Source organism: Melospiza georgiana, chromosome 29, assembly GCF_028018845.1.
Source record: "Melospiza georgiana isolate bMelGeo1 chromosome 29, bMelGeo1.pri, whole genome shotgun sequence".
Classification (NCBI taxonomy): Eukaryota; Metazoa; Chordata; class Aves; order Passeriformes; family Passerellidae; genus Melospiza; species Melospiza georgiana.
Genome location: NC_080458.1, coordinates 5,655,690 through 5,682,881, shown reverse-complemented (window position 1 = coordinate 5,682,881; position 27,192 = coordinate 5,655,690). Strand labels below are relative to the sequence as shown.

Below are 27,192 nucleotides of genomic sequence, written 5' to 3'. Positions count from 1 at the left end.
TGGGTGCTGCCAGCACTCACAGGGGTGGGGGATGACACAAGGGGGGTGTCAGTGTGAGGGTGGGGGTCCTGTGAGGGTCCCCTCAGTACACCAGGACCTCCATCTTGTTGCTGCCCTTTTTCTTGCAGACGGGGCCGTTGGTGCTGGCCTTGGGGGACTCCACCACGGTGATGGACACGTCGCCCTTCGGGAAGCGTGTGGAGAACCTGGGAGGGGAGGAGTCAGGATGGAGAGGTGGGAGGGGGACATGTCCACACCCATCTCATCATTGCCCAATGAGCTGCCTTGGTTACACCCCCTCCTCAGCAGCTTCCTGCTGCAGCCAATCAGGTCGCTCACATGGTGCCCCACCCTTGGAGGCTCCACCCACCTCAATCCCACCCTGAGCACCACCCTGTCCCGCCCACAATAACCCCACCCATTGCAGCCCCACCCTCCAGTGCCCACACCCACATTAGCCCCACCCTCCAGTGCCCACACCCACATCAACCCCATCCTTCTGGTCCCACCCAAGTTAGCTCCACCCACTGAAGCCACGCCCTCTGTGCACCCAGCCCTGTCCTGCCCTACCCATTGTAGTCCTGCCCTTCAGACTCCACCCACCGCGACCACACCCACTGTAACCACGCCCACCAAAGCCACGCCCACACCTGTCAGTGATGTGCAGGGGCAGCGCCTGCCCCGTGGTGGCCTCGAAGGTCTGGTACAGGCGAGTCACCAGCTCGATGAGGTGGTCACTGACCAGCAGGAAGTCACCCTTGGCCCCCACTGTGGAGACCTGTGGGGTAAACAGGGGGTCAGCCCCGCTGGGGACCCCCTGAGCCCCCAGGACCCCCCTCCCCAGGTACCTCCTTGAGGTGCAGGGCCAGGAAGCCGTCGGAGAAGCGGGTGACGGAGACGCCGCGGATGTCACCGAGGCTGAGCACGGTCTTGGGCTGGGCAGCCTTGGGGTCAGCCAGGACCAGGTGCTCGGTGGTGAGGAGCAGCAGGCGTGGCACGGTCTGTGGGTGGGGGTCAGCGTGGGCAGGTGGTCAGCATGGGCAGGGGGTCAGATGGGCAGGGGGGTCAGCATGGGCAGGGGGGTCAGCATGGGCAGGGTGGTCAGATGGGCAGGGGGGTCAGCATGGGCAGGGGGTCAGTGTGGGCAGGGGGTCAGTGTGGGCAGGGGGTCAGCATGGGCAGGGGGTCAGTGTGGGCAGGGGGTCAGTGTGGGCAGGGGGTCAATGTGGGAAGGGGGTCACCAAGAGCAGGGGGTCAGCATGAGCAGGTGGTCACCAAGAACTGGGGGTCAGTGTGGGCAGGGGGTCATTGTGGACAGGGGGTCAGCATGGGCAGGTGGTGGTCAGCACGGGTAGGTGGTCACCAAGAGCAGGTGGTCACCAAGAGCAGGTGGTCAGAGCTGGGGGTCAGTGTGGGCAGGGGATCATTGTGGACAGAGGGCCACCACGATCAGGGGGTCACCATGTTCAGGGGGTCAGCATGAGCAGATGGACAGCGTGGGCAGGGTGTCAGCAGTGGGTCAGAGCAGGGGGTCACGGTGTCCCCGTGTGCCCTCCCAGTGCCCAGAGCACAGCCCCAAAGCAGCTCTCACCTTCCCACTGGCCCTGTTCACCTTCCTCACGCTGTCCGCCATCACCAGCTTGTCCTTGGCCACCGCGTGCAGCTTCTGGTACTTGGGGTTCTGCTTCAGCCCCAGGTACTCCCCGCGGAACGGCTGCTGCAGGCTGGGGACGAGGCCATTTCAGCATCACTGCCCCGAGCCCCCCTGCACCCCCCAGCCCCCTGCCCTGGCACCTTTTGGGGTAGAGGGTCTTCTTGTCCTTGAAGAGCTCGCTGGCGCAGAGCCTGGCCTGCAGCTGCGCCCGCCGCGACGCCGACAGCTGGTCGCGGTACTTCTTGCACTGCCGAGGGAAGGGGACGATTTGATGCCACCAAAGACCTCTCTCAGGTGAGCTGGCACACCCAAACCCCACCTGGAATTCTCCCCATCTCCCACCTTCCAGTGGTAGAAGATGTTCTTCAGCTCCTGGTTGGTGTTATCCAGGAACCTGTAGGGCGCCGGGGGCCAGGTCCGGTCGGTCACCGACAGCGGCGGGAGGTTCTTTGCCAGCCCCACCAGGTACTTCTGCACCTGGGGGTGACAACGTGGCAGGGGTCAGGGGAGGGCAGGGGCACCCAGCAGGGCAGGGGGCTGGGTTGGCAGCGTGGCCCCCTCTGCCCCAGCCCCACTCACCAGGCGCCGGTAGATGAAGTTGGCCAGGCAGGTGCTGGCGCTGGAACGGAAATATTTCCTGTAGGTCTTGCGTGCCTGTGGGGACAGCGCCAGCGGTGAGGACACCAGGACATCGCCACCAGCCCCACAAAGGGTCCCCCATGTCCCCCCGTCCCCCACATTGCTCACATCTCCTATATCCCCCATGTCCCCCACACCCCCCATCCCTGTTTGGCCCCAGTGGAGAGGACAGAGTCTCCAGCCCGACAGGGTGGGCAGACAGACAGACGGCACGGACAGCAGGACAGAGCGGCCTGAGGGCGCGTGGCCCCGTTACCTGGTACCCTCTCCAGTGAGCAGCGATGGTGGTGGCGGCCGCGTGGCGTCGGCACTGGGACTTCAGCTCCCGGAGGAGCCGGCGAGACTGCGGGGGTGAGAGCCCAGGGAGCCCCAGGGGGAGACACCAACACAGACATGGAGAGCGAGGGAGAGGCGGGAGAGAGGCAGGAGAGAAGGAGGAAAGACGGGGAGAGGAGATGAGGGTGAATCTGGTCCCACCGTGGGACGCACGGAGCTCCTGGTGCCACCGTGGGGCACGCAGAGCCCCTGTGCCCACCCACCCTGCTCCCCCACACCAGGCCAGCCCCATGGTGGCCCTGGGGCTGCCCAGCTCTCACCTTCCAGCCCCGTGCATAAGCCTGGAGGATCAGTGCTGAACGCTTCATCTGCTTGTATCTGTTCTTTTGCTGTGGGGAAACAAAGGGGGTGAGTGGGGTGAGCTTGGAGAGCCAGGAGGAGAGGGATGGGCAGGGGAAGCACGGCCAGAACCTGCCCTATCCTCACCCTGTGGCCACGGAACCAGGCAGAGATGAGGATCTGGCTCTTGCGCATCAGCTGGTACTGGATCCGGCACCGCCAGCCCCGGAACATCTTCTGGATGAGGGTGGCGAGCTCGGCCACGCGCTCCTGGCGCCGCCGCTCCAGGTCGAAGAGCTGGGCACAACCGTGGCAAGCAGTGAGCAGCCCCAGGACCTCCCAGGATGAGTTTAGATCCCTCTGAACTCCCCCGTTCCCAAACTCACAGTGCGCGGCGAGCGGATGAAGATTTTGGTGTGACCAAACGCCAGCTCCTCGGCGGGGAACTGCAGACCTGCCAGCAGCACCTCGGTGCCCTCCCTGCATCAGGGCACAGTTGGGGTTGGTGTTTTGTGGAGATAATCAAAACTCTACAACTTTTGTGAAGTTTTACGGAGATAATCAAAACTCCACAACTTTCGTGGAAGTTGTAAAGCCGGTATGTTCATTACAGCGCTGGATGCATGTGGGAATGGTTCTGTTAAAATGACATGCGTACTTCTGGGGACTTCACGTCCCTTTTTATCTCCTTCTCAAATACATATGCATACAATTTCACAATAGGTTGTGAAAGGGACAAGATGGGCACCACGGTGCTGGTACCTGTGTTTTGCGGAGATAATCAAAACTCCACAACTTTTTTGTGAAAGTTGTAAAGCCGGTATGTTTATAACATGCATGTGGGAATCGTTCTTTTAAAATGACATGTGTACTTCTGGTGGCTTCAGGTCCCTTTTTATCCTTCTGGGAACTTCAGGTCCCTTTTATCCCCCTCTCAGACACATACGCATACAACTTGACAATAGGTTCATGCATATTCATTTTTAAGAATTTCACGTGACATTTGCTGCTAGTTCTTCTTTATCAGAAAGAATTCTTAGGTCAAGTTTGTCACAGACATCTTTTATGAAAAATCTTTTCCTTAGGATTTTTCCTCCTGAGAGGCTGAGAGGCCTCAGGAACAAAATGCAAACATTGATTATCTGCTGCTTTGGAATGCAACAGGTGGATATTTGATTGGCCCATGTTGGATGTTTGTAATTTATGGCCAGTCACAGTCAGGTGGCTCAGACAGAGAGATGAGCCACAAACCTTTGTTATCATTATTTCTTATTCTATTCTTAGCCAGCCTTCTGATGAAACCCTTTCTTCTATTCTTTTAGTATAGTTTGAATGTAATATATATGATAAAATAATAGATCAAGCCTTCTGAAACATGGAGTCAGATTCTCGTCTCTTCCCTCATCCTAAGACCCCTGTGAACACTGTCACAGGTTCATACATATTCATTTTTATGAATTTTGAAAATTTTTTACAAATTTCACGTGACATTTGCTGCTAGTTCTTCTTTATCAGAAAGAATTCTTAGGTCAGGTTGACCTGCTCTCACAGCAGTCTGTCTGTCTTTCTCTATCACCTTCTGTCCCCCTCCCCTTATCTCTGTCCTTCCCTGAAGCAGTTTCTCTGAGCCTAGGTCAACCTCTCTGTCTTTCTCTATCACCTTCTGTCTCCCCTTATCTCTGTCTTTCACTGAAGTAGTTTCTCTGAGCCTAGGTTTTTCCTGGCGGGCTCAATAGCTATGTTCTCTAACCACAGACTCAACTCAAAAATGTCCATTTCACCTAAATCAAAACGGGAAATTCCAATGTATCCAGAAAATTTCACTGTCTCATTGGTCAGAGCCCCCTTGGCAGCCCCCTGACCCTCCCAGGGCGTGCCAGCCCCCTTACCTGTCCCCACGGTCCCAACAGGGCCACGTTTGGGCGTTGAGCATCTTGTAGCGCTGCAGGAAGGGCCCGTAGAGCTGGCGGAAGGCGTAGCCCGCCCGCCGCACCCGCACGTTCTCCAGCAGCCCCAGGTAGCGCACCTGGGCCAGCACCAGCTCCGGCGTGAACACCATGGCTGACTTGGTGTCGTTGGGTTTGATGCACCTGCAGAGCACAGTTGGTGGTTTGGGGGTGCCAGAGTCATCCCCAGGGGTCTCTTTGCCATGGTCGTATTTTCTGAAAAATCCCTTCGCCAGGGTTTCTTCTGCTGGGAAGCTGAGAAGCCTCAGAGAAAAATGAAAACTGTAATTATCTGATTTGCTTCTCCTGTGTTTCGCTGCTCTGGAATTCCTTTGCCAGGGTTTCTTCTGCTGGGAAGCTGAGAAGCCTCAGAGAAAAATGAAAACTGTAATTATCTGATTTGCTTCTCCTGTGTTTTGCTGCTCTGGAATTCCTTTGACAGGGTTTCTTCTGCTGGGAAGCTGAGAAGCCTCAGAGAAAAATGAAAACTGTAATTATCTGATTTGCTTCTCCTGTGTTTTGCTGCTCTGGAATTCCTTTGCCAAGGTTTCTTCTCCTGGGAAGATGGAAGCCTCAGAGAAAAATGAAAACTGTAATTATCTGATTTGCTTCTCCTGTGTTTTGCTGCTCTGGAATTCCTTTGCCAGGGTTTCTTCTCCTGGGAAGATGGAAGCCTCAGAGAAAAATGAAAACAGTAATTATCTGATTTGCTTCTCCTGTGTTTTGCTGCTCTGCAATGTGGGTTGGAGATTGTTTACCAACTGGTCATTGTTTGATTGGTTTCATGTGAATTGTTTTTACTTAATGGCCAATCACCATCAGCTGTGTCAGGACTCTGGAGAGTTATTTTTGGAAAAATAATATTTTCTGAAAAATCCCTTTGCCAGGATTTCTTCTCCTGGGAAGATGGAAGCCTCAGAGAAAAATGAAAAGTGTAATTATCTGATTTGCTTCTCCTGTGTTTCGCTGCTCTGCAATGTGGTTTGGAGATTGTTTACCAACTGGTCATTGTTTGATTAATTTCATGTGAATTGTTTTTACTTAATGACCAATCACCATCAGCTGTGTCAGGACTCTGGAAGAAGTCACCATCTTTTCATTATTATCTTGTTAAACCTTCTGTCTGTATCCTTTCTCAATTCTTACAACTCAGTATTCTCAATGTCTGTGTCATATTCTCTCATTTTCCTTTAAAAATTACTCAAATATGAAGATTCAAAGTCAATGCAACCCTGACACTGACAGAGATACATTGATCAGCAGAGAGAATATCAACCAGTGAGGACCCACTCCAAAATCTTAATAAAAATCTCATAAATATCTTTGCCTTCACAAATAGGCTCCAGGAAATTGTTGTACTGGTTGTCTTTGACTGTAGTGAATCAAGGATGATAAATACTACTAGTAGTACAATATAGTTTTAGTATAGCATAATACAATATAGTATAATATTATATAGTATGATATGATATGATATGATATGATATGATATGATATGATATGATATATAATATAATATAATATAATATAATATAATATAATATAATATAATATAATATTCAGTGTATTCAGAAAATTTCACTGCCTCACTGGTCAGAGACCCCCCTGGCATATATATAATATATAATATATAATATATAATATATAATATATAATATATAATATATAATATATAATATATTATATATAGTATATAATATATAGTATATAATATATAGTATATAATATATAGTATATAATATATAGTATATAATATATAGTATATTATATATAGTATATTATATATAGTATATAATATATAGTATATTGTATATAGTATATTATATATAGTATATTATATATTATATATTATATATTATATATTATATATTATATATTATATATTATATTACATTAATATAAAATAGTAAATTAGCCTCCTAAGAACATGCAATGAAATTCAACCACTCCTCCTCAATCTGGGAAACTGTGAAAACACCACAGGGGCCGGTACCTGATGTAGTTGGGGTTTTTGGAGTAGAGGTTCTTCATCAGCATCGCCACGGATGACTTGAACTGGAAGCCTGCAGTGGGGGGCAGCTTGAGGGAGACTTTTTGGGGGTCCCCCTCGGGGAAGAGCGAGCGCAGCAGAGCGTGCTGGGCCGCCCACATGGCCTGAGAGAGGTCACGGAAGAGGAGGTCGTTGTTCTTCTCGATGAAGCCCGTCACGTTGTAGGTCACCTGGGGAGGGTGGTGGGGTCAGCAGCTGGGCAGGGAGGGGGGCACCTCCAGCCTGCTCCCAGTCCAGTGCACATCCTCCCAACATCTCCTGTGTGAGGCTGGGAAGGGGAACTGAGGCACTGGGAAGAGGAGCAAGGTGCTGGGAAGAGAATTGGGGTGCTGAGAAGAGGATTGGGGTGCCTGGAAGAAGATTGGGCCGCTGAGAAAAGGTCTGGGATGCTGGGAAGAGAACCAGGGCACTGGGAAAAGATTTGGGGTGCTGGGAAGAGGATTGGAGCACTGAGAAAAGGTCTGGGATGCTGGGAAGAGAACCAGGGCACTAGGAAGAGGATTGGGGCACTTAGAAAAGAATTGGGGTGCTGGGAAGAGGATTGGGGCACTGGGAAGAGGATTGGGGTGCTGGAAGGAGAACTGGGGCATTGTGAAGAGGACCAAGGTGCTGGGAAGAGAATTGGGCTGCTGTGAAGAGGACTGGGGTGCTGGGAAGAGGTCCAGGGCACTGGGAAGAGGACTGGGGCACTGAGAAAAGATTTGGGATTCTGGGAAGAGGATTGGAGCACTGAGAAAAGGTCTGGGATGCTGGGTAGAGGACCAGGGCCCTGGAAGGAGAACTGGGGCATTGTGAAGAGGACCAAGGTGCTGGGATGAGAATTGGGGTGCTGGGAAGAGGACTGGAGCACTGGGAAGAGGATCAGGGTTCTGGGAAAAGCATCAGGGCTCTGGGATGAGGAGTGTGGCACTGGGAAGAGGATCGGGGTTCTGGAAGAGAATCAAGGTACAGGGAAGAGGATTGGGGTGCTGGGAAGAGGATCAGAGATCTGGGAAGAGGATTGTCATACTGGGAAAAGAATCAGGGTCCTGAGAAGAGGATTGGAGTACTGGGAAGAGGATCAGGGCTCTGTGAAGAGGATCAGGGTGCTTGGAGCACTGGAAAAAGGAGTGTGGAGCTGGGAAGAGGATTGGGGCGCTGGGAAGAGAAGTGTGGCACTGGGAAGAGGATCAGGGTGCTGGGAAGAGGATCAGGGCTCTGGGATGAGGATCAGGGCTCTGGGAAGAGGAGTGTGGCCCAGGGCAGAGGATCAGGCACAGCCAGACCTTGCCGGCGTAGTGGTGGATGCGGAAGCAGCGCGGCGGCAGGCTGGCGTCGGTGACACGCCGGGCGTTCTGCGTCTCCTTGCTCTCGTAGTGCTTGTGTGTGGCCAGGAGCTGGTTGAGTTTGGTGAGGAACGTGTCCTCATTGACCACGCCGGGCCTCAGGCACTCCTCATCCAGCATGGCCAGGATCCCCGTGGTGTTCTGTGCGATGGGTGGTGTCACCATGATGGGTGGTGTCACCACAAACCAGCCCAAATTAATCCCAGTTTGGGCTGTGGAGGGGAGCTGGAACCCCAAGATCCCAGCATTGGGTGGGCAACTCATGTTCTCAGTCAAGGTGTCACCCCAAACCCCAAGGTGTCACCCAAACCAGCCCCAGTAAATCCCAGTTTGGGCTGTGGTGGGAACTGGAACCCCAAGATCTCAGCACTGGGTGGGCAACTCACGTTCTCAATCAAGGTGTCACCCCAAACCAGCCCATATTAATCCCAGTTTGGGGGATTAATTAAAATGTAATTAAATTTAATTAAATTTAGTTATTTAAATTAAACCAGCCCCAGTGGATCCCAGTTTGGGCTGTGGGAGGAGCTGGAACCCCAAGATCCCAGCACTGAGTGGACAACTCACATTTTCAATCAAGAATCCCAGTTTGGGCTGTGGTGGGAGCTGGAACCCCAAGATCTCAGCACTGGGTGGGCAACTCACGTTCTCAATCAAGGTGTCACCCCAAACCAGCCCATATTAATCCCAGTTTGGGGGATTAATTTAAATTTAATTATTTAATTATTTTAATTAAACCAGCCCCAGTGGATCCCAGTTTGGGCTGTGGGAGGAGCTGGAACCCCAAGATCCCAGCACCGAGTGGACAACTCACGTTCTCAATCAAGTTGCAGATGATGCTGTTGTCAAAAAACTCCACTGGGGTCCACTGGATGCCCTGAGAGGAGATGTGGGTCAGACACAGGAATAACCAGACCCTGCCCCACGGACACCACAGCCGGTGTGGGGCAGGAACCGGACGTCCGGCCACGGGACTGAGGATCCCAAATCCCTTCCTGCCATTGAATGCGCTCTCAGCAGGGAGCAGGGAGAGGCAGGGAAGTGCAGCAGAGCCGTCTCCAGCACTTCCCCATCCCAGGGAGGCTGAAACTCCTCGGGGCCGTGCTCTGGGAAGGGCTGGAGGTACCTCTCGCACGTATTCCTCCTGCTCCTCCTTCAGCGTCATCAGGATGAAGATCTGCTGCAGCTTCTCGTTGCAGTAGTTGATGATGAACTGCTCAAAGCCGTTGTCCTGAGAGAGAAGGATCCTTTATGGCAACTGCTTTCTGAGCTCCCAGCCCTGCCCTGTGTCTCAAATGCTGTTCCCAACCTCCTGAATGGGGTTTGGTGCATCCTTCACTCACCTGGAAGATCTCAAAGCCGTAAATGTCCAGGACGCCCATCACCTTCCTCTGCTTGTCCGACTTCACCTGGGGACATAATGAAGTGTTGAGCCCCGTTTGGGGTGGGGGTCCAGGTTCTTTCTGGGGCTCCAGGATCCTCTGGATCTCACCTGGATGCTGGCATTGATCCTCTTCACCAGCCAGTCAAAGAGGCGGCTGTAGATGTTCTTGGCCAGCGCGTCCCGGCCGTAGTAACCCTGGGGAGAGGGGAGAGGGGTTGGTCCTGGCTCATGGTGGGCTGCCAGGCACCAGCCTGTTCTAACTGTATAATCCAGTTTAATAATTAAGGGCATCTATTAAATTGTCAAAGTATAAATTTGGAAAAAGCCACGCGCAATCTCGACTCTGAGCCAGGCGATCATGGTCTGAAAATGTAGAATTTTGGGGATTTAGAAAGGGGGTTCAAGAGGCAAGATGGAGAAATCTGGGCTTGTCCAGCCTTTCTCCTTCTTCTCCTTGGCCTCCACCTTCTGCTGTGATGGTGGCACTTTTAGATTGGTTTAGAGTAGAAGCTCATTGCCTAACATAGGTGATAGGTATTGGAAAATTATTGTAAATAAAGTACAGGTAGTTTTTAGTATAAAAAACTACCACCACCCCAAGGGCTGGAAACAATCACCAGCTTTGTGTGAGGAGTTACAAGCCACAAGAGTTTGAGTAGAATGACAGTGAGTTAATCACAGGGTGAAAATGTAGAATTTTGGGGATTTAGAATGGGGGTTCAGGAGGCAAGATGGAGGAATCTGGGCATGTCCTGTCCTTCTTCTTAGCCTCCCTCTTCTGCTGTAATGTTGGCACTTTTAGATTGGTTTAGAGTAGAAGCTCAGTGTCTAACATAGGTGATAGGTATTGGGAAGTAATTGTAAATATTGTACATGTAGTTTTTAGTATAAAAAGGTGGGCAGAGTGCCTCTCACTGTCTTGCTAAGCAAACCTCAGCTGGACAAAAGAAAGAAGTTTATAAATAAGATATAATAAACAACCTTGAGACCAAGAACTGAAGAGCTCTGACTCCTTCAAGCACCGGGCTGGGAAAAGAGACTCTCTTAACGTATTTTGGGGTAACCCTGACCAGCTGAAGCCCTGAGATATCACAAGCCCCACAACTGGGGGTGGTGCTGCTCACCTGGGGCACAGTGAGGGTGGTGAGCACCGCCTCATCCCGCGCCTTCACCGTGCGGGAGCACAACGCCCTCTCCAGCGCGCCGGGGTCCAGCCCGATCAGCTCGCAGATCTCATGCAGCTCTGCGTGAGGACACAGCATTTCCCAGAGCCGAGGAGGGGCTGAGGGGGTCTCCCCCACCCCAATATCCCCACCCTTATCCCTCTTCCCTACCCTGGGGCTCGCTGATGCTGCAGGCCTCCATCCCGCTGGCCTGGAAGCTGCTGCTCAGCTGGACGTTGCCCAGTTTGAGCACCACGGCCGTCACCTGCAGCAGCTCTATCACCTCCGTGGGCGAGAAGCCGATGATCCTCATGGCATCCTGGGGATGGACACAAAGATCAGGGGATGGGGAGGTGTCCTAGGGTGATAGGATGCTTGTAGCCCCATTCCTCTGTTCTGTTTATGCTGGATTTTATGTTCTGTGCCTTCACTCTTCAGAGTGAATGTTTTGTTTTGGTTCTGTTATCAGCCTGCTCCCCCACGGAGAGGTGTCCTAGGGTAATGTTATGATGCTTGTATCCCCATTCCTCTGTTCTGTTCATGCTGGATTTCATGTTTTGTGCCTTCAAGACTGGCTCTGAAGGGTGTTTTGTTTTGGTTTTGCTATCAGCCTGCTCCCCCACAACTAGTGGGACACACACAGGTGTCCTAGGGTGACGTTATGATGCTTGTATCCCCATTCCTGTGTTCTGTTTATGCTGGATTTTATGTTCTGTGCCTTCAAGACAGGCTCTGAAGGGTGAATGTTTTGTTTTGGTTTTGGTTTTGTTATCAGCCTGCTCCCCCACGGCTGGTGGGACACCACAGAGACGGGGCAGGGCATGGTTCTGCTTTTTGCTTTTTGCTTTGCTTTTCACTTCACTCCTGCTTTTTGCTTCTGCTCAATTCCTTAGTTTAACTAAGCAGTCCAAATTTTCCCTGGACTGTTTCCCTTTCCCTTTTTTGGACCAACTTGAACCTGCTTCAGACTGGGACCTGGGAAACACCGAGAGTTTGCAGCCTGTGGCTGCAGCAGCTGCCCCAGCACCGGAGGGACTGATAACAGCGCAATCACCCCCAAGAGAGACTTCCTGAATTTGTCATCTTTTTCAGAGTAGTGTCATCCAACATTGTTCATTTTGCGTGCTGGGGGGTGTTTTGCCTGTTAAATAAACAGGTTCTTTCCACTTCTCTCTAACGAATCTTCCCCAAACCGGTTGGGCAGAGGGGCTGTGTGTGTTTGCTTTCTGGAGGGGCCCCTTTTGAAGGTTTTCTCCGAAATTTGCCCTAAACCAGCACAAATGGGCTCCAGGATTTTTTTTTGGGGGGAGGTCCTATCTTCCCGTGGGTACCTGCATAGCGTGGAAGTTGGCTGCATCATCCATGCCAGGCAGGCTGGAGCCCTCCCGGTCCAGGTACCCGTAGTGCCCACAGTCCTGGCGCAGCTTCAGCTGCTCTGGTGGAGGGGAGAGGAGGTGGAAGTTCAGCCCTGGTCCTCCCCAGCTCCTGTTCCACCTCCAAGTCCCTCCACACTGTGGGTCTGGACCTACGGAGCAGCTGTGGTGAAGCCCCAGCCAGGAGCTGGTAGAAGATGTGGAAGTTCCTCTCGCCCTTCACGTGCCGGACGATGCGGGATTTCTCCAGCAGGTCTGCAGGGAGGGGTCAGGGTGGGTTAAATCATGTTGGGGCTTGGATAATGAGTAGAATAAACACTTGAATAATTTAATAATTTATTATAGAAATAATGTATTCCAAATATAAATAATTGTAAACAAAAGAAATATTATATAAATAATTATATAAATACATTACTTACTATTTACTATAACTATATATTCATTATTATATAAATAATGTATTCAAAATATGAATAATTATAAATAATATATAATATATAATATAAATAATTATATAAACACATTACTTATTATTTACTATAACTATATATTCATTATTATATAAATAATGTATTCCAAATAGAAATTATTATAATCAATATATTATATAAATAATTATATAAATTTATTCGTTATTAATTATTATATATTCATTATTATATAAATAATGTATTCCAAATATAAATAATTATAACTCCAATTATAAATAAGGTATTCCAAAAATTCTCTGAATTTTTCAAAGCTTTATACAGCCTTTTTTTGCAAGGCTACCTTTTGAAATTTGGTTTTAGTTCTGTTCCTCTCTCAACAACATCTGTCTGATTCTATGGTATGCTTAAATCAGTATTTTTTATCTCCAGGTTTGTATAGAGATGACAGAACCCTCTGTCAGGTGTGGAGAATTTTCTACAAATTGATTTCCCAATCACTGGGGTGTGTTGAGTGGAACCCCTTGGGATGGTTGGTGGGTACTCACAGTTGCTGATGACCCCTCCCAGGGGTTCTCCTTTGAAGTCGAACTCGATGTCCATGTACTTGCCCTGGGGGAAGGGGCTGGGTCAGGGAGGGGGGTCCTGCTGGGACTGGAAGCTCCACTACCCACATCCCCACACCCCCATCCCCCCACATCCCCATCCCCACATTCCCGTCCCCATATCCCCCATCCTCACATCCCCATCTCTATCCCCACATTCTGATCCCCACATTCTTCACACCCCCATCCCCATATCCCTCATACCCCCCCATCCCCACGTTCCCATCCCCACATCCCCATATCCCCCATATCCCCATCCCCTCTGTGCTCCACTCCCCACATCCCCATATCCCCACATCCCCTCATCCCCACATTCCCATCCCCATATCCCCCATCCTCACATCCCCACCTCTATCCCCACATTCTGATCCCCACATTCTCCACACCCCCATCCCCATATCCCTCATATCCCCCCATCCCCACGTTCCCATCCCCACACCCCCACATCCCCCACATCCCTATCCCCATCCCCTCTGTGCTCCACTCCCCACATCCCCATCCCCACATCCCCTCATCCCCACATTCCCATCCCCATATCCCCCATCCCCACATCCCCATCTCTATCCCCACATTCTGATCCCCACATTCTCCACACCCCCATCCCCATATCCCTCATATCCCCACGTTCCCATCCCCACACCCCCACATCCCCCATATCCCCATCCCCATCCCCTCTGTGCTCCACTCCCCACATCCCCATATCCCCACATCCCCTCATCCCCACATTCCCATCCCCATATCCCCCATCCTCACATCCCCACATCCCCATCTCTATCCCCACATTCTGATCCCCATATTCTCCTCACCCCCATCCCCATATCCCCATATCCCCATATCCCTCATATCCCCCCATCCCCATCCCCACATCCCTACATCTCCATCACCACATCCCCACATCCCCATCTCTATCCCCACATTCTGATCCCCACATTCTCCACACCCCCATATCCCTCACATCCCCCCATCCCCACATCCCCCATATCCCCATCCCCTCTGTGCTCCACTCCCCACATCCCCATATCCCCCATCCCCCCCATCCCCACATTCCCCACATTCCCCATTCCCATCCCCTCTGTTCTCCCAGCCCCACCAGAACCCACACAGCCCCAGCAGGGTCCAATCCCCCTCCCCAGCTCACTCACAAATCGGGAGGAGTTGTCATTCCGGACGGTTTTAGCGTTCCCAAAGGCTGCAGGAGAGGAGGAAGGTTACGATGTGCCCCAAGCCCTGGGATGCCCGAGGAGGAGCTCAGGATGTGCTGCACTCACCCTCCAGCACAGGGTTGGACTGCAGCAGCTGCTCCTTCACCTTGTTCACCTCCTCCCCTTTGCTGCTCACGGCCGCCACGTAGGACATCACCAGCTTGCTGGCCTCTGCCAGAGAGGGGTGGGGCGTGACAGTGGTCACAGGGGTTTGCAGGTGAGGGAAGAGACGAAAATGTTGGCTCCATGTTCAGAAGGCTTGATTTATTATTTTATTATATATATATATTACATGAAAACTATACTAAAAAGAATAGAAGGAAAAGGTTCATCCCAGAAGGCTTAGCTAAGCTAAGAACACAAAGGAATGAAAATAAAGGTCTGTGGCTCTGACAGAGAGAGAGAAGCCGCTCTGCTGTGAGTGGTCACTAATTCCGAACATCCACATGAGACCAATCACAGATCCACCTGTTGCATCCCACAGCAGCAGATAATCAATGCTTACATTTTGCTTCTGAGGCCTCTCAGCAGGAAAAATCTTAAGAAAGGATCTCCCCATATCCCCACACCCCCCACACCCCCCATATCCCCATTCCCTCTGTGCTCCACTCCCCACATCCCCCCATCCTAAGAAAGGATTTTCATAAAAAGATGTCTGCGACAGTGGGGGATATTGGGGTGGGGTGGTGGGTGCTGCCGTGCCCCTCTCAGTGCCCTGAGCCCCCCTGCAGCCCTGGCTGTACCTGTCTTGCCAGCGCCGCTCTCTCCGGTGATGAGGATGCACTGATCCCTGTCCCGGTCCCGCAGCGAGCGATAGGCATCGTCGGCGATGGCATAGCTGCGGGCAAGAGGGGTTGGAAGGGGTTGGAACCACCTGGAAACGCCCCTGTTGTGGCCGTGGTGTTGCCCCAAGTGGATTCTCTTGGGATTGCCCTGGAGTGATGCCCTTGGCACAGGGCTCGCTCACATGTGGGGTTTCACGGCGAAGAAGCTGCAGTTGCGATATTCCTCCACCTTCTCCGGGGTGTAGATGGGCAGGGACTGGTACGGGTTCACTGAGATCACCACATTCCCAATGTAGGTCTGTGGGACAGCAGGGATTAGGGGCTGGGAGGTCCTGGTGCTTCTCATCCCCATCCCAGATCCTTGTCTTCATCCCAGACCCCATTCTCCATCCCAGACCCTGCAGCCCTGCCAATCCCCACCTCAGACCCCATATCCCCTTCCCATCCCAATCCCAATCCCCATCCCAGATTCTGCAGCTTTCCCAATCCCCATCCAATACCCCATATCCCATCCCCCATCCCAATCCCCATCCCATACCCCATATCTCGCTCCCCATCTCAATCCCCATCCCATACCCCATATCTCGCTCCCCATCTCATACCCTGCAGCCCTCCCAATCTCCATCCCATATCCCATTCCCCATATCCCATATCCCCTTCCCCATCCCAGACATTTCAGCCCTGCCAATCCCTATCCCATATCCCATATCTCAATCCCCATCCCAGACCCTATAGCCTCTTCCCATCCCATATCCCATTCCCCACCCATATCCCATTCCCCATCCCAGACCCTTGCAGCCCTCCCAATCTCCATCCCACACCCCATATCCTCTTCCCATCCCATATCCCCTTCCCCATACTCCATACCCCATCCCAGATCCTGCAGCCCTGCTAATCCCCATCCCATATCCCCATCCCCATCCCAGACGCTGCAGCTTTCCCAACCCCCATCCCAGACCCATATCCCCATCCCCATCCCAGACGCTGCAGCTTTCCCAAACACCATCCCATATTCCATATCCCATATCCCATTCTCCATCCCATATCCCATATCCCGAATCGCATTCCCATCCCATATCCCATACCCATATCCCATTCCCCATCCTAGATCCCGCAGCCCTGCCAAACCCCATCCCATATCCCATACCCCATATCCCAATCCCCATCCCATATCCCATACCCCCTATCCCAAGCCCCATTCCCCATATCCCCTATCCCAAGCCCCATCCCATATCCCATTCCCCATATCCCCTATCCCAATCCCCATCCCATATCCCATACCCCCTATCCCAATCCCCATCCCATATCCCATTCCCCATATCCCAGACCCTGCAGCACTGCCAATCCCCATCCCATCCCCTGCAGCTTTTCCTAAACCCCATCCCATATCCTCTTCCCATTCCATACCCCATACTCCCATTCCCCATCCCATACTCCATATCCCATCTCAGACCCTGCAGCCCTGCCAATCCCCATCCCATATCCCATTCCCCATCCCACATCCCACACCCCATACCCCACTCCCACCCCAGCAGCCCCTGTCCCCCTCCCCTGTCCCCCTCCGTCCCGCTGCCCACGTAGATGTCGCGCCGCCGGAATCGCTCCTGCAGCGTCTGGACCAGCGACTCCTCTGTCAGCGGGTCCAGCAGCACCAGATCCGCCACAGCCTCGGCGTCCAGCATCGACGAGGAGCCTTCCATGGCCGGGCAGCTCCGGGGCAGCTGGGACACAGCACGGGGGACAGGGGGTTTGTACCCACAAACACGCAGCCCCTTCCCCAAAACGCCCCGCAAGCTCCTCAGCAGTGTCCGGGATCTTATCTGCTCCCTCCAACCCTGGGGATGGGGGACAAGGCAGCCACACACCCACAAAAAGCACGGGGGGCACCTGGTGGGCTATCCCGGTGCCCAGGAGCCCGTGGTGGGGCTGGGGGCAGCCGGATGCTGGGGGGAAGCAGGACCCGGGCAGGAAACGCGGCCACCTGGATCCTATTCTTGGGGCAGGATTATTAATTCAGCCTCCACTTCCTCCCTCCTTCCTGGCAGGGGGAAGCCGCGGTGGGGAAGAGGAGCCCAAGCCCCCCAAGAGGTGACCCCCAGGAGCTGCTTCTCCCCATCTCTCACCTGTCTGTGACAGCGCAGTCACGTTCCTGGGGTGACCTTCACCCCCAGTTTACAGCTGGGGCGCAGGGCTGTAAACCCAGCCCCGCTTATCAATGCCCTGGGGAAAGTTCACAAATGAGGAGAAGGTGGGGAAAGATGAGGCAAAAAAAAGGTGATGGGAGGTGATCCCAATACCCTCTAGAGATGGCAAAACCCTTCAAGGGTCTGTGCTGGGTGAGACCCCAAAGTCAGCAGGGTGGGAACCAAAGAGGCCCCCCAAGCTCTAGGGCAGCGCTGGGCTCACCCTGAGGGTCCCAATGCCACCAGGTCCCCACTCCCCATGGGATGGGGGTTATGGGGTCAGGGTCCCCCCATCCCGCTGAGGATCGGGGGGTTTGGGTGCTTCAGCTGCTCTCAGGGTCCCCGACTCACCTCCCGGTCGCAGAGCAGGAGCGGCTGGAGCGGCTTCAGCTGGGGCTGCCCCGGAACCGGCGGGGCTCAGCCCAGCCCAGCGCCCGGCGCTGGCCCCGGTCCGGCCCACGGAGGGGAGGGGGACACCGCAGGGCCCTCCCCCAGAGCTCCCGGGTGGGGAAACTGAGGCACGAAGTGCGGATCGGCCTCAGGAGTGCTGCCGGCAGTCCCGGCTCGACCTTCCCCACCCGGCAGCTGAGAGCAGGAACAAGAAGGGAAAATCCTGGAGCCGAGCAAACAAAGGGAGCTTCCTCTGCTGGGCTGAGGGAAACAGGGGCAAGGTACAGGGCAGGAGAAGCAGAAGCAGCTGGGGATGGAGAACCAGGAGCAGCTGAGGCTGGAGAACCGGGAATGCTCAGGGCCACTTCAAGGAGGACACCTGGCCTCAAGGAGGACACCTGGTCCCAACCAGGGAATGTGTCACCCAGGGGTTGTCGTGTCCCCACACACCATGCCCAGCAGAATGACCTCCCACGGGTCACAGCAGGACGAATAAATGAGGCTCAGGACATCAAAAATACATCTTTATTAAAAATATAATCAGTCATCCACCACGCTGAGACCGGGAGGATGAAGTAACAGAGTCTGCTCACTCTTGAACAGGGAGGAAAGCACAGCAAGGGCTGGGGGAGCACACCTGGGACAGGGACAGACCTGGGACAGGGACAAACTGATGGCAGAAGCTCCAGGTGAGGTAGAAGCTGGAGCTGTGAGCAGGTGAGGGCAGCATTATTGCTTAGGAAGTTGCATAGACTGGGGTGTCCCCTCCAGCTTTGGGCTTTAGAGCTCCCCAGAGCTCTGGAACATCCGTGGGGTCACCCCAAGTCCCTGCCCACACCCATTTGGGAGAGGAGTAACAGGAGAAGGGCAGGGAGGCAGGGAGGAAGCACATCCACACTCATCCTCAGCTCTGGCATGGAGAGAGGGGGCTGAGCACAGCTTCTACCCCAACACCACATCCAGGGGCACTAGCAGACCCTGAGGCTCCTCAGCTCCATGGAGGAGTTTTTGGTTTCCACACGGGATTGAAGCCAAGGCAGAGAGGTGTGGCCCAACCAGCTGGAGCCCTCTGACACGTCTGAACCAGGAGGAGGAGGAGGAGGAGCAGGACACTCCTCACCACAGCTCCAGGCAGGTGCTGAGCACGCAGGTACCAACAGGACGGGTCCAAAGTTCCTCTCGTGTGTGTCACCCTCAGGTACCTGCAGAGGAGATGGAGGGGAAGGTCCATCCCCACCCCAGAGCGGGGAAAGGGGCTCCTGCCTGCAGCTGTGGCACTGGGGGATGGAGCCAGATGAGCACCCAGGTTTGAGGGGGGGGTCCCTGCCCTGGGGGTGCCACCCTGGGGGCTCACAAACATCCAATGCCAAAGCTGGGCTGGGTCCAGGTGGCATCTTGGTGACTTGCCAACCTGGGGTGGGGGATTCCTCTGTGTCCCACCCCACTCCCAACACCCAGAGCTGTGCTGAGAGCAGCGCTCACACCTCAGGCAGGAGCTGCAGGGAGGTGAGACCCCTTTTATCCCTGTCAGAGGGGGTCCAACCCCACAAGGACCAACCCAAGGACCATCCCCACGGGGTCCAACCCCACAAGGACCATTCCCATGGGGTCCAACCCCACAAGGACCATCTCCAAAGGGACCATCCCCACCGGGTCCAACCCCATAAGGACCAACCCCACCATGCCTGGAGCAGCCCAAGTTCTGCTCCTTGGCCAGCTCAGTGCAGCTGACCTCACTGGACATCCACATGGTTGTGGAACAGGGAATCGCTCTTGTGATTCCCACCAGAGGAGTCACTGATGTTTTCTTCCTCTTCATCCTCCTCATCATCATCCTCCTCAAAGAGCTCCTCGTCAATGGAAAGACTCTCCAGGCCAAACTCCCTCTCGTGGGCCGACACCTCGTTGGGGGTGACGTGGGAAGCACCACCCACAAAGTCAGCAAACCTGGGAGAAACCATGGAGCAGCACGTTGGGCAGCTGTGCCCAGTGCCTCTGGAGAGGCCCTGACACAGGCAGGTGAAGCACTTTGCTGCTGAGACCTGGAGTTATCCATTATTTCTTGTTTTCCACCTCCTGGTGTCATCCATCCTTTCCCCCTTTCCTGGTTTTATCCATCCTTTCCCCCTTTCCTGGTTTTATCCATCGTTTCCCCCTTTTCCACCCTCAGGTGTTATCCATCCTTTCCACCCCAGTGGTATCCACCCTTTCCCTCCTTTCCTGGTGTCATCCATCCTTTCCACCCCTGGTGTCATCCATCCTTTCCCCCTTTGGTGTTATCCATCCTTTCCATCCCCTTGGTGTTATCCATCCTTTCCCCTTTCCTGGTGTCATCCATCCTTTCCACCCTTTCCTGATGTTATCCATCTTTTCCACCCTTGGTGTTATCCATCCTTTACCCTTTTCCACCCCTGGTGTTATCCATCCTTTCCCCCTTTCCTGATGTTATCCATCTTTTCCATCCCTGGTGTTATCCATCCTTTCCACCCTTGGTGTTATTCATCTTTTCCCCTTTTCCACCCCTGGTGTTATTTATCCATCCTTTCCCCCTTTCCTGGTGTTATCCATCCTTTCCCCCCCTCCAAAACCACAGATCTGTGTCCCTAAGGACAGAGGTGACAGCCCAGAGGGACACAGGGTGGCCACCCCAAGCTCACTGTCAGGGATGTCACCTTTTAGGGGACTGGATGCGGGACACCGTGGTCCAGGCAGAGAATTCGGGGCTCTTGCAGAAGCTCCTCAGCTCTGCCAGGGCCTTTCTGGTCTCCACCTCGCCCTGGAGCTGAAATTCCTCCTCTGTCAGAAACCGAGGGGGGGTCGGGCCCAGCTTGGAGCTCTGCACCTTCCTGCCAGGGGGGAAACAGCAGTTAATGCCTGCCTGGGGCAGCACACCAGGGCAGGACCCTGGGACAGAACCCTGGGGCAGAAACTCTCAGGTCAGAACCCCTGGAGCAGGAATCCTGGGACAGGAAACCTGAGGCAGAAACTCTCAGGACAGAACATCTCAGGACAGAACTCCTGGGGCAGGACCCCAGGACAGAATCCCTGGGACAGAAACTCTCAGGATAGAACTTCTGGGCTGGGGCAGGAAACCTGGGGCAGAAATTCTCAGGTCAGAACCTCTGGGACAGGACCCCAGGTCAGAACTCCTGGGTTAGGACCACCCTCCAGGACATGATCTCTGGGACAGGAATTCTCAGGTCAGAACCCCTGGGACAGAAACTCTCAGGGCAGAACCCCAGGACAGAACCTTTGGGGCAGGAATTCTCAGGACAGAACCTCTGGGACAGGAACTCTGGGGCAGGAATTCTCAGGTCAAAACCTCTGGGGCAGGAACTCTTAGGTCAAAACCCTTGGGACAGGAATTCTCAGGACAGAACCTCTGGGGCAGGAACCCAGGACAGAATCCCTGAGACAGGAACTCTCAAGTCAGAACCCCTGGGACAGGAATTCTCAGGAGAGAACCCTTGGGACAGGAACTCTCAGGACAGAACCCATGAAACAACATGAAACAAACATGAAACATGGGGCAGAAATTCTCAGGTCAGAACCCCTGGGGCAGGATCACCCTCCAGGGCAGGATTCCTGGAGCAGGAACTCTAAGGCAAGACCAGCAGCTGAGGCAGGATCATCTCCCAGGGCAAGAACCCCTGGGTTCAGCCAGCTCCTGGTGCACAAATCTCTGGGGCAGAACCAGCTCCTAGGACAGGAATTCCTGAGACAGAACCAGCTCCTGGGGCAGAAACCCTGGGATAAAACCAGCTCCTGAGGCTGGACCAGCTCCTGGCACACAAATCCCTGGGGCAGAGCTAGCTCCCAGGACAGGAACAGCTCCTGGAACATGAATCCCTGGGACAGAATCAGCTCCTGAGGCTGGACTAGTTTCAGGAACATGAATCCCTGGGGCATCCCAAGCTCCCAGCTCCTGGTACACAAATCCCTGGGACAGAACCAGCTTCCAGGGCAGAACCAGCTCCTGGGGCAGCAACCCTGGGGCAGAACCAGCTCTTGGGGCAGAACCAGCTCCCAGGACAGAATCAGCTCCCCCTGAACACTGGGACAGAACCAGCTCCTAAGGCTACACCACCTTCAGGAACACAAATCTCTGGGGCATCCCAAGCTCCCAGCTCCTCACCTGTAGGCAGCAAATGCCCACTGCAAGGGGTAATCCAGGTTCTTGGTGCAGACAGCCACCAGCACCAGGCCCAGGGCGAGGGGGTGGATCTGGATGCCTGAGTAGATGAGCAGCAGCCCCAGGAGCTGCAGGGCCCAGGACAGGAGGTTGATGCTGCGCTCGTTCTCCAAGGGGCCGTACCTGTAGCACACGGCGAAGCTCAGGAGGCCCACAGAGAGCAGGTAACCTGTGGGGGGAGCACAGGGATGGGGCTCTGTGAGGATGAGGAGGAACCTGACACCACCAGCAGGGACAGGGAGGCTCAGCTTTGCTCCATGGTTCCGCCAGGAGATGTTCACCAGGTGAATGTCAGAGCTCCCACCTACCTAACAGGTACTGCCAGTAGGACTTGCAGATCTCCTGCAGGTTCTTGAAGATCAGCTGAAGCAGGTACAGGGAAAAGGACCAACCTCCAACCAGCAGGAAGTACACAGGGCTTTTCTGGAGGGAGCACAGGCAGGTTGTGGATACCTCCCCTCAGGTGCTCTGTACCAAACCCAGTCCATCCCAGTACAGGTATGGAAAGGGTTACGAGGTCTCTGAGCCCCTCAAAACGTGACACCTACCTTGGGCATGACTTTGGACATCATGTAGACAAGGACAAGCAGAGAGGCCAACAAGCCCACACTGATCCCAGCTGAGTAGTAAAAGATTTGGCTCCTGCAATGATCACACAGGGAATCAACCTCAGCAGGTGTTTTATGGGTATCTGTGCACAAACACCCCCAACCAGGAGCCACCAGGGAAAGGAGAGATCTCACCTGCTCAGAGTGTCCCCACAAAAAAACAACAGCAGGCCCAGGAAGAAAACAAGGAACAGCTTAGGATCAAAACCTGGGAAAAAAATGAATGAAAAATATTAATCCCAGTGAAGAGGGGCACGGTGGGAAGCTCCCACCTGCCACAGGGTGACAGAACAAGGATGGGACCTCCAATGTCCCAAATTCCTTCTGCACACCAAAATCCCTTTCTGAGGAAGGAACAGGTCTGTGGATCATCGACTATTTGCAATTAATCTTGGTTGATTTGGGAGCATTGGAATTAAGGCATTAAGGACTTTGCTCTTTGCTTGTAGCTAAGGCTTAAAGAGTTCTGCAATAACCTTTTGAAATATAATTTTAGAATATTGATTGTATCCTTAAAACTATATATATATTTATATTTATTATGTATATAAACTATATATTTATAGAAAATATAAATATAAATATATATTTGGAATATATATAAAGGAAACATGCTTATCTCACACCTTAACAAAACAGAGAAAAACAGCTTGAGAAAGGAAGATGAACATCAACTCAAAGATTTGTAGTTTTGACCGAGGGAAGCTGGACATCACTGTTATGAGATTTATAGTCCTTGTAATTAAGGACTATAATCCTTAAGGATGGAGCTGGACTTCACCAGATGGGATTTGTCTTTCTTTTGGAAACTGAACCACCATCTGCGGATACTCCTTTTGGGATACATCTTGAGAAAAACTAAATCACAATAGGTATAGAATTGTAAAATAAAAATTTGGAATAGAAACTGCTGAGAAAGCTGATGAGTACCCTTATAAATACCTGTGAGCCCCAACTATGGGTGTGCAGCTGGAGGGAAAACTTCTCCCACTGTATTCAGTGTGTATTACTCATAATTTACCATATTAATTAATAAATTGATTGCTGCTTGAATATTGGCCCAATCAAGCTTCTCATTTCTAACAAACTGGACTTCACCAGATGGGATTTGTCTTTTCTTCTTTCAGAAACTGGACCACCACCTGGGATACTCCTTTTGGGATACATCCTGAGAAAAACTAAATCACAATAGTGTATAGAATTGTGAAATAAAAATTGGGATAGAAACTGCTGAGAAAGCTGATGAGTACCCTTATAAATACCTGTAAGCCCCAACTATGGGTGTGCAGTTGGAGGGAAAACTTCTCCCACTGTACCCAGTGAGTATTGCTCATAATTTACCATATTAATTAATAAATAGATTGCTGCTTGAATATTGGCCCAATCAAGCTTCTCATTTCTAACAGAGGGGACGTACGTCGCAAGAGGACGACGTCGTATCTGGTGCCAGGCTCCAGCAGCTCGACCTTGAGGCAGGTTTTGTTGCTGTAGAGGTCCACATCGATGCTGGTGTCGTTGAGTTTGCCCCTCAGGAAGGAGAAGACCACGTTCCACAGGCTGAACTTCTCCAGCTCCTCCTCGCTGTCCACCTGGGTGACGCGGAGCATGCGGTCGCTGGTGACGCGGATCTGGGGGAGAGAGAGGGCAATGGGGGTGGTTGGACTGGAGAATTGAGAGTGGGTTCCTGCCCCAGGGGCTGGTTCTGTCCCAGGAATTCATGTTCCTGAAGCTGGTCCTGCCCCAGGAGCTGGTTCTGTACTGGGAGCTTGGTCTGTCCCAGGAATTCCTGTCTTAGGAGCTGTTCTGCCCCAGGAGCTGGTTCTGTCCCAGGGATTCATGTTCCAGGAGCTGGTTCTGCCCCAGAGATTTATGTTCCTGAAGCTGGTCCAGCCTCAGGAGCTGATCCAGCCCCAGGGATTCATATCCCAGGAGCTGGTTCTGTCCTGGGAGCTTGGTCTGTCCCAGGAATTCCTGTCTTAGGATCTGGTTCTGCCCTCGAGATTTGTGAACCAAGAGCTGGTCCAGCCTCAGGAGCTGGTTCTGCCCCAGGGTTCCTGTCTCAGGAGCTGGTCCTGTCCTGGGAGCTTGGTCTATCCCAGGAATTCCTGTATTAAGATTTGGTTCTGCCCCAGAGATTTGTGTGCCAGGAGCTGGTCCAGCCTCAGGAGCTGGTTCTGCCCCAGGAATTCCTGTCTTAGCAGCTAGTTCTGCCCCAGAGGTTTATGTTCAGAGGTGAACTTATCACTCTCTACACTCCCAGAAAGGTGCCTGTGCTCAGGTGGGGTTGGACTCTCTCTCCAGGAACTGACAAAACCAGAGGACACAGTCTCAATCTGTGCAAAGGGAAGTTCAGGTTGGATATCAGGAAAAAGTTTTTCATGGAAAGAGTGATAAATTCTGGAACGTTCTGCACAGGGAGGTGGTGGAGTCACCATGCCTGGGTGTGTTTAACAAAGCCTGGATGTGGCACTGGGTGCCAGGGTTTAGCTGAGGTGTTGGGGCTGGGTTGGACTCAATGATCTTAAAGTTCTCTTCCAACCCAGTGATTCTGTGAATGGATGGATGGATGGATGGATGGATGGATGGATGGATGGATGGATGGATGGATGGATGGACTGCAGCAAGGAGGACCTGCTGCCTCCTCCTCCTGCTGTCACCTGTGTCCTGGTCCAGACGTCGTTCCATTGCGGGGTGCGGGTGTTGGTGTAGCAGAAGCGCTGGGATTCCCAGTGCTGGGAGTTGTGCCCGTCCTGGAGTGGGATCACGGCATCCTTGGGGCCTGGGGAGCACACACGGAGGGGTTCAGACCACAGGGAGGGGTTCAGACCCTGCCTGACCCACCCAGCCCTTCCCCTCCCCGGGGATGCTCCCATTTCCCACATCCCCACGGTTTTTCCGCTGTTTTCCTTAGAATTCACCCTCCGGTTCTTTTCCTGGATAATCCCATCTGGCTCGACTCCAAGCTCCAAAATTCGACCTCAGCGACCCAAACCCGACGGTGCCTCCGGTCCCTGAGGTGAGGCAGCTCCCGAACGGCACCGAATGCCCGATACTATCGGGGGATCGGCACAGCGGGACAGCAAATCCCGGTCCCACCGACTCCCTCAGCGCGGAGACGCCCAGAGAGTTCCCTGAGGGCACCGGGCCGCTCCCTTTGTCCCGCCATGCTGCCCCGGGAGCTGCCGCCACCCCGCTCCCCACCATGACCCCGCCCGGTCCCCGCTCACCTGCGGCTCCCAGGGGCAGCAAGGGCAGGAAGAGCAGCAGCAGCACGGGCAGTACCGGGAGCCGCCGCCGCCGTCCCGGAGCCGGTTTCATCCCTCCCGCCGCGGCTGCGCCGGCCGCTTCCGCTTCCGCCGCCGTCCCGGGCCGGCCGCCGAGGAGCGGCCACAGCCAATAGGAAGGGGGCTCGCCGGGCTTTGTTGTCGATTGACAGCTGATTGAACCTATCAAAATTCAGCTCTGGTCTCGCTCCCGCCCCTCGGCTCTTACCGAGTTGATTGACAGTATGTTTAACTTATCAGCAGTGCGCGTGCAGGAAGCAGCAATGTTCCCCGCCCTTGGTTACCATGGTGACAACATGGCCGCCATCACGCAACAGACACACCCCTCCTTAGTAACGGCTCTGACAGACATGCCCCTCAACCAATCAGAACTCCGGTACCCTAGGCCACGCCCCCATTTTATTTTACATCCCGCGTGATTGACAACCGCCTCCGCCTATCAGGGCGCGGTCTGGCGTTGTTTGTGTGAATGGGTCACGCGTGGGGGGCACGCAGGTCCCGCCCCTCGCTGCCCCCTCCCCACCCCCGGCAGCCGAACCCGCGGTCCCGGGTCCCGCCGGTCCCACCGATCCACCTGTACCGGGTCCCACCGAGATTCGGGTCCCACTGACCCCACCGGCCCCGCGACCCCACGGCTCGCACGGGGCTCTGCCAGCGCGGGCGTGGCACGGCGGTCACCCGTGACCCGCATCCCACGGACCGGCCCGGGGGCTCCGGTTCGCCGCTCTGCCCGCACCGTCCGTGCCCCTCAGCCCCGGGCAGGGGGTGCCGCTCTCCGCGTGGGTTCGTCCCCTCCCCTCCACCGTGGGGCGGCGGCCGCCCGTGGGCGGGCAGCGGGGAGCGGGCTCGGGCGGCCCCCCCGCTCCCCCTCCGCGGGCCGTGGGCGGCGGAGCCGGGAAGCGGCGGGGCCGTGGGCGGAGGATGTGCGTCAGCCGGGGGCAGCGCCGGGGCTGGGAACGGCCCCGCCGCGCCGGACGCTTGCTCGTGGAAAAGGGAAAAATGGAGGGGGGGGGGCGTGATAGGGGGGCGGTGGGGAGGGGGGTGAACCGGGAGGGTTGGGGCAGGACCCCCGCCATGGGCAGCGTGCCCGTGCGGGATGCCCCGGCTGCTCCCCCGGTAGCTCCGGGGATGCGCCCCGGGCACCGGCACGGCCCCCCCAGGCCGGGCAGGATCGCGCGGGGGCGGCTCTGGCCCCACGCCAGGCGCCGGCCGCGGTATAAATAGCACCGAGCCACGCAGGGCCGGAGCGGGTGCGGGCCGTGACATCCCCCCCGTGCTCCCTCCCGCGGGAGAGACCCCGGTGCTGCGGGCGGGGGGCTCCAGCATCCCCCGAGCCCACCCGAGAAATCTCCGTCCGCTCCCG

General features: G+C 54.2%; 2 protein-coding genes across 3 annotated transcripts; both read right to left on the bottom strand.

Moving 5' to 3' along the window:
• Nucleotides 1-53: 53 nt before the first annotated feature.
• On the bottom strand, nucleotides 54-16,872 carry MYO1A (myosin IA). 2 transcript variants are annotated; one of them, XM_058042092.1, is made up of 28 exons: nucleotides 16,750-16,872; nucleotides 15,355-15,470; nucleotides 15,131-15,225; nucleotides 14,454-14,558; nucleotides 14,328-14,374; nucleotides 13,129-13,192; nucleotides 12,306-12,404; nucleotides 12,108-12,211; nucleotides 10,948-11,095; nucleotides 10,738-10,856; nucleotides 9,722-9,808; nucleotides 9,573-9,638; nucleotides 9,356-9,460; nucleotides 9,044-9,106; nucleotides 8,170-8,370; nucleotides 6,848-7,074; nucleotides 4,798-4,998; nucleotides 3,295-3,388; nucleotides 3,056-3,205; nucleotides 2,890-2,958; nucleotides 2,550-2,636; nucleotides 2,234-2,308; nucleotides 1,997-2,131; nucleotides 1,795-1,901; nucleotides 1,592-1,724; nucleotides 849-1,001; nucleotides 651-778; nucleotides 54-206 (listed from the first exon to the last, which is right to left on the bottom strand). In XM_058042092.1, exons 1-28 carry the CDS (start codon nucleotides 16,870-16,872, stop codon nucleotides 83-85), a joined length of 3,225 nt encoding a protein of 1,074 aa, XP_057898075.1. In that variant the 3' UTR covers nucleotides 54-82. The 2 variants fall into 2 exon arrangements, with proteins under 2 accessions (XP_057898075.1, XP_057898076.1); XM_058042093.1 differs by lacking the exon at nucleotides 2,550-2,636.
• A 1,430-nt stretch (nucleotides 16,873-18,302) lies between these two features.
• Nucleotides 18,303-26,116, bottom strand: NEMP1 (nuclear envelope integral membrane protein 1). Its single transcript, XM_058042150.1, has 10 exons — nucleotides 25,773-26,116; nucleotides 25,203-25,324; nucleotides 23,963-24,173; nucleotides 22,681-22,753; nucleotides 22,486-22,579; nucleotides 22,246-22,360; nucleotides 21,881-22,106; nucleotides 20,418-20,591; nucleotides 19,478-19,692; nucleotides 18,303-18,947 (listed from the first exon to the last, which is right to left on the bottom strand). The coding sequence occupies exons 1-9, from the start codon at nucleotides 25,861-25,863 to the stop codon at nucleotides 19,479-19,481; spliced, it is 1,320 nt and encodes a 439-aa protein (XP_057898133.1). The 5' UTR covers nucleotides 25,864-26,116; the 3' UTR covers nucleotides 18,303-18,947; nucleotide 19,478.
• Nucleotides 26,117-27,192: the final 1,076 nt, after the last annotated feature.